The sequence below is a fragment of the Loa loa genome (assembly GCF_000183805.2).
Source record: "Loa loa unplaced genomic scaffold supercont3.506, whole genome shotgun sequence".
NCBI classification, from domain to species: Eukaryota; Metazoa; Nematoda; class Chromadorea; order Rhabditida; family Onchocercidae; genus Loa; species Loa loa.
Window position 1 is genome coordinate 7,340 of NW_018108686.1, and position 6,792 is coordinate 14,131.

At 22.0% G+C, this 6,792-nt stretch overlaps 1 protein-coding gene across 1 annotated transcript; it reads right to left on the reverse strand.

Moving 5' to 3' along the window:
- Positions 1-2,501: 2,501 nt before the first annotated feature.
- LOAG_11385 (hypothetical protein) lies at positions 2,502-2,738 on the reverse strand (the record flags this gene model as incomplete). The annotated part of the gene is made up of 1 exon (XM_003146906.2): positions 2,502-2,738. One exon carries the CDS (start codon positions 2,736-2,738, stop codon positions 2,568-2,570), a length of 171 nt encoding a protein of 56 aa, XP_003146954.2. The 3' UTR covers positions 2,502-2,567.
- Between the last annotated feature and the right edge of the window lie 4,054 nt (positions 2,739-6,792).

The following is a 6,792-nucleotide window of genomic DNA, read 5'->3' on the forward strand; positions in this document are numbered from 1 at the left end:
ATTATTATTATTATTATTATTATTATTATTATTATTATTATTATTATTATTATTATTATTATTATTATTATTATTATTATTATTATTATTATTATTATTATTATTATTATTATTATTATTATTATTATTATTATTATTATTATTATTATTATTATTATTATTATTATTATTATTATTATTATTATTATATTATTTTTTATAATATTTTTCAATTGGAATCTATAAACAATAATAATTGTAAATTTAAATGATTAAAAAAATTCATGTTGTTATTATGAATTTAAAATTGTTAAATAAAATACACATACTAAATTGCATCCGAAGATTTTCTATGAAATTTTATACTTGAAATCGCAATACATTTTTGTTAATAATTAAATTATTTTAATTTAAAATAAAAATGAAAAAAATTCAATTTCCTTACTCAATGTTGGTGCTTTTTTACTTTTTTTTCGGTAAAAGAAATTTTTCATTGTCATTTGCCATTTGTTTGCTCATTTTTCCAGTTCTAACTTAAACTGAAAGTATCTTTAACTTCCCAACCCTCCTCCGCATTTTACCTCCTATCAAAAAAAGATTGCTACTTCCTTCTTCTTTTTTTTTCTTTCTCTTCTTATACCGGAAATAAGCAAACAATTTATTGTGGGTAAATTTAAAAGAGCAATAAAAGTTTTAAGTATTGTATACAGGTGTTTATTCAATATATGTTACATACGTAAATTTACAATTATTTATCGATTTATGTTTAATTAATTGTGAAAAAGAAAAAAGAACTGATAATACATACTTATTTGTTAAGGTATAGTAATTAATTCATTTATTTATTTAATAACTTGAAAAACGATTATTGAAAATAAAAGTAACAAGAAAAGAAAAAAAAAAGAAAGGAGGAAAAAAAAACTATTTTTTCAAATTTTAATTCTAGTCATTAAGTATAAATTTCAATCCTGAAAATGTAAAATAAAGAAACAATCAATCAATATTCATATGAAATTTTGAGAAAAATACAATTTATCAGTTTTTTTTAAAAATTAACTTTAGTAATTTACTATTTTGCTTTTTTTTCACATTTTAATTTTATTCATTAAGTTCTAATTTCGATCCTAAAAAAAATTAAGAATAGAACATGACAAACTTTTTTTTTTCAATTTATAAATCAATTTTTTTATCAAAAAATAAACGAAATGAAGTAAAAATGTGTGCTGTTTTTAAAGAAAAAAAAAAAAAAAAAATGGATGGAAAAAGATAATATATAAATGAAAAATAAAAGAAAGAAGTTCCATATTAAAATTTTAATAGGAAAAAATTCTTTAGAAAGGAAAAAATTATGAATAGATGACAAAGATTATATGAAAATTTTTTAGGCAAAAAAAAAACAAACAAACAAAAAATAAAAAGCAAAGAAACAAACAGACAAAACAAAGAAAGAAAGAAGGAAACGAAACAAATAAACAAATAAACAAACAAACAAATAAATAAACAAACAGACAAACAAACAAACCAAAAAATGGACAAACAAACGAACAAACAAACGAATAAACAAATAAACAAATAAACAAATGAATAAATTAAACTAATAAACAAGCAGAGAAGCAAACAAACAGACAAACGGAAAAAAAACGGATAAAGAAACAAATAAATTAATGAAGTAATAAGGAAACAAACAAATAAACGAACAAATAAACAAACAAATAAACAAACAAATGAACAAATAAACGAATAAGCAAATAAACAAATAATTGTATGCGGCAAATTACATGAAAATATTTTCGTAAATGATTCACATTGAGTTCATTTTAGTCTCTTTTTCTTTATTTTGAAAATTTTTTCGGAAAAAAATTGAACAAAATAATATTTTCATAAATTATTGTACACATTATTCCTCAATAAATACAAATTTAAAATATGCAAAAAAAAAAAAAATTCGTCAGTGATTTAAAATTCAAATAAAATAATTTGTTTGTTCAATCTTTTCAAATAATTTCCATCTTCCAATCTCTCATTGGTAAATTTATCATTTCATTTTTATTCAAATCCACTTCTCCTTCTTTTTCGCCTTCCATTTCCCTCTCGCCTCCTTTCTCTCCTTTACTTCCTTTTTTCTCTCTTATCTTTCCTTTCTTTCTCTAAAAAAGAAAAAAAATAAATGAATCTAAAATAAACCAACGACAAAATTCTTCTTTCCCTCTTTTTTTTCTTTTTCTTTTTTCCTATTATTCTATCGAAAAAATTTTCAAACCTATCATTCAATTGAAAAAAAGAAAAAAAGAAAAATGAAGAAGAATAGAGAGAAAAAAAAATTTTTCTCCGATTTTTTTAAAAGATTGAGCTTTCTATGCACGCATTTACTAACAATTTGTTTTGCTTTAGTCATTTTTCTTTATTTGTTGAAAATAGAAAGGAAAAAGAAAAAAGAAAGAAAGTCTACCAAAAAAGAAAAAAGAAAATTTTCAGAAGATTTAAATATTCCAATAAAATTAAATTCCACTGAATAAATTCATCGAATTTTAGCATAATATATGGAAATCCTGTTAAATTCAATTGACTCTATCGAATCTTCCTTCGATTCATCGAATTTCGGCTAGATTCGTTGAATCCATCGAACCTTCGTTGAATTCTTTGCATTTCCACTGGATCCATTGGATCCATCGAACCTTCGTTGAATTCGTCACATTTCCACTGGATCCATTGGATCCATCGAACCTTCGTTGAATTCGTCGCGTTTCCGCTGGATCCATTAAATCCATCGAACCTTCGTTGAATTCGTCACATTTCCACTGGATCCATTGGATCCATCGAACCTTCGTTGAATTCGTCACATTTCCACTGGATCCATTGAATCCAACAAACCATCATTGAATGCATCGAATTCCAGCTCGATCTGTTAAATTTTTTAATGAAATCAACAATGTTCAGTTAAAGATTTTTTTCCCATTTTAAAGCAGATTTACGAAAAGGGACAAAATATGATCGGATAGAAATGATCATTTAATTGTCACTGAAAAATCACAACCAAGCAATTATTAATATTTATAAAAAAGCGATTAATTTTTTTTTGTTGAAATTTAATTAAAATTAGGAAATTTTATGAAGCTTACAAGCATTTAATTTTATCTCGCTTTCATTGAAATTATTTAAATTTTTATTTTTGCAAAATATTTCGAAGTACTTGATGAATTGGAATAAATTTATTTTAATTAAAGCATTATATTATTTGTCTATTAGATGCATATCAGTTCCATTAATTTTCTTTTATGGTTAACTTTCCCATACAAAATATTCATTTACATATCACAGTGAATTCTTTGAAAAAAAAAAAAAATTGCTTCATACAAGATCAAAATTTATCGAAATATGAAGTACTCAAGTACTTAATCACAAAATTGTAGATATTTGAAATTGTTTATCTTCATTTAATCAAAATTTATTAATTTCATCCCGTGCATCAGAAAACGAAAATTAAATATAACAGATCGATGCCACTTTTTTTTTTTTCAAATTCAACATTCTGTTCAAATTGTTTTCTGATTTTCTATTTTTTAAATTTTGAAATTTTGTGTAATACAATAAAAAAAAATGTTTTCAATCGTTTATTCTTCGCTCGAAATGTTTGGAACGTTGCAAACAAAATTAAGCGAATAATGCAAAATGAAAATAAATTATTGGGATAGAAAAGAATTTGTTTAATTAATTGCTTAATTCGAAATGTTTTTTTTCAATTCTTGTTAAGCAATTTAGCATAAAAATGTAAATTTTCACTTTTCAAACTAATCTTTCTCAGAAAAAAAGACTTTATTTTTAGCGGTTCAAAGATAGATAAATGATTGAAATTTAAAAATGAATACATTCATTTCATTTATTAATTTAATTCATTTCAATATGTACGTAAAACATATAAAATACATACGAATATATGCATAAATAAATGCATAAATGAACAAAGAAGAAAATTATTTTTTCAAATTTTAATTATTAATTATTTAAAAAAAAAGTTTGATCGTTTTTTTTTAAAAAATATATATTTTGAAATTTTAATCATTCTTTAAAAAATTGAATTTCAAGCAAAGCAATTAAATTTTTTGAAAAAATTGAATTTTAAACATAGCGATTAAATTTTTTTAAACGATTAAATTTTAATTTTTTTTAAATCAAATTTTCATTATTTCTAAGAACTGAAAATGTAATTTTACTCCTTTCAAATTTTAATTATTTCTAAAAGCTAAAAATAATTTAATTCTAATTGCTTCTGATTTTATTTATTTTTAAAAACATTTCCAGTGTTGTTATTACTAAGCTAAACAAAAAAAAATTATATCTAACAATTTTTTTGAATTTTTTTGAATATACAAAATTTTTGATCAAATCAAATTTAAATTTAATTGTTGGAAAAAAGAATTGTGCTATAAATTTATATAATAAAAAAAAAAAATGAAAGTAAAAGAAAATGTTGATTTTTGATCAGAAAGGTAAATTGAGGACAACCATATGGTATATTAACGATTAAACAATGGAAATTCCTCTAATGAATGAGAAAATTTTCAACACATTTCAAATTTATTTTTCTTTTTTCGTTTCATTTTTTTCTCCCTCCCACGTATTTCTTTTAAAAATTCAACGATAACATCCAAAGATAACAATCGAAATATTGTTAATGATTACGTGACTGATACGATATGCTGCTGGGTAATTAATCATTAAGAAAATTTTGATCAATAAAAGCATTAAAACTACTTCATTATTATCCTAACTTATTAACTACAATAAATATGTAAGTATGAAATTAGAATAAATGTAAATTAAATTGAATGCATGAGTTTTATACTATATGCAAATATGCCAAATATTGTCCTTAATAGGTTAAAGGTTAAATGATAGCGATTGATAGTGCATAAAAATAATACAAAAAAGAGGGACAACTAAAAGTGAAAAAAAAAACTGATTGTGGAAGGGAAAATTATCGTATTATTAACTTTCTCTTGTTTTTTTTTCCTTTTTCATTTCTTTCTTTTTCCTTACACTAATTAATTTTCTTGCACAAATTAATTGTAATTCAGATTTAGATTTATATCGTTGTATCTTACTTAAATTTATGTCTTAAATTAAAAGAATGAAAAATAAAAATCAACTGAAATAATAAAATTATGCTCGGTGAATTATACGTTAGATTAGTCATAAATAATTATCCTAATTAGATCAGTGATAATATCTATCAATTATATCACTACTACGCAATGTATTATCATTTCGCTAAATTGTGGACAAGAATTAAGTAATTAAGTAATGCATTTTTTTTAAGCAAATATCTTATTTCAGATCACAAATGATACTGATGTATTAATTCATTACCATAAAGTAATTACCATTTACTAAAAAAAAAAGTGCTAAAATACCATTTCGAAAAATTTTTAATCAAATTTATATTTTGTTTTTTTCGAAATTTAAAAGAAAGTTAATCAATTTATTTTGAAAAGTCAATTTATTTTGAAATAAATTTCAATTGAATACGTTGAAAAATAAAATGTTAAAACGGAACTAATAATGAAATATATATTGGTAATGTGGAAAAAGTTCAATTCTGATTAATGATAACAGAAATATTGATGGTAAATTAATTAAATAATTCGTGTTATTAATAATTTTAAGTGAACAACTTACTTCACACTACAAATAGTATGGACAACAAGTGAATCAATTAATTGATTATATCAAAATTCTTATCAAAGTCTTTATCAAAATCATGAATTAAATTGAAATTTTCATTTAATTTTTCTGTTTAAATTTTAACAGAACTCGACATTTAACTTTTTATTATATGGTAAAAATTAATTTTGAATGGAAACATTTAATTTGGATTATAACGATAAGTTCATTGATTAATTGCATAACTTGTAAGAGATTTCCGTTTCCGTTTTTCCTGATAATTATTGAAAGAACTTTGATATTGCTACAGCAAATTTACTTCGTAATTTTTGGAAGTTACAGTAAATTTAATTTAATCTTCAAGATGACTACAAATATGGATTATCGTATTGATATAAATATAATATGTATGTTGTCTTTTGAATAGAACAAAAATTTTGAGCCATATGTTCCTGGCTATATATTCCAATAAGCTTGGCTATACACTGGCTATATATCCTTGGCTAAATATTCTAATAAGCTAAGTATTTCAATTATGGCACGATAGAAATAATAATAATTCAAACAAGCATTAGTTTTTTAAAAATGATTTTTTTTCCAAATTATTGCAATAATTATTATCACAAATTTATTTTGCAAATTTCATCAAATTTGTTGAAATTTTTGCTTTTTTAAAATTCAGTCTGATAATTTATTTTATTCAATTTTTCATTTTTGTGAAATTTTTTGCCTTCACTAATCCCATTTTTTTTCTTCTGAATTCAAATTTCAAAGTCTTTTTCTATTTAATTATTGTTTAAATTTGCATTTTAACTCATTTCCAAAATCGAAATGTATTGTATTTTATTTTGTAGTTACAGCAATACTGCGCAATCTTTCATCGTATATTGTTATCACTAATTATCACTATTAACAGTATATTACTGTTTCTCTTTATGTCAGATATAACATTATCACCACTATTTTATCAATTTTATCAAGATTATTATAACATTATCACCACTATTTTATCAATTTTATCAAGATTATCAAGTTATTATACAGTACATAATTATACAGTATGCATTATACAGTATCCTTATCTAATTATTATACAGTATTATACAGTATCATCAGGTTATTATATAGTTATTATACAGTATTATTATCAGG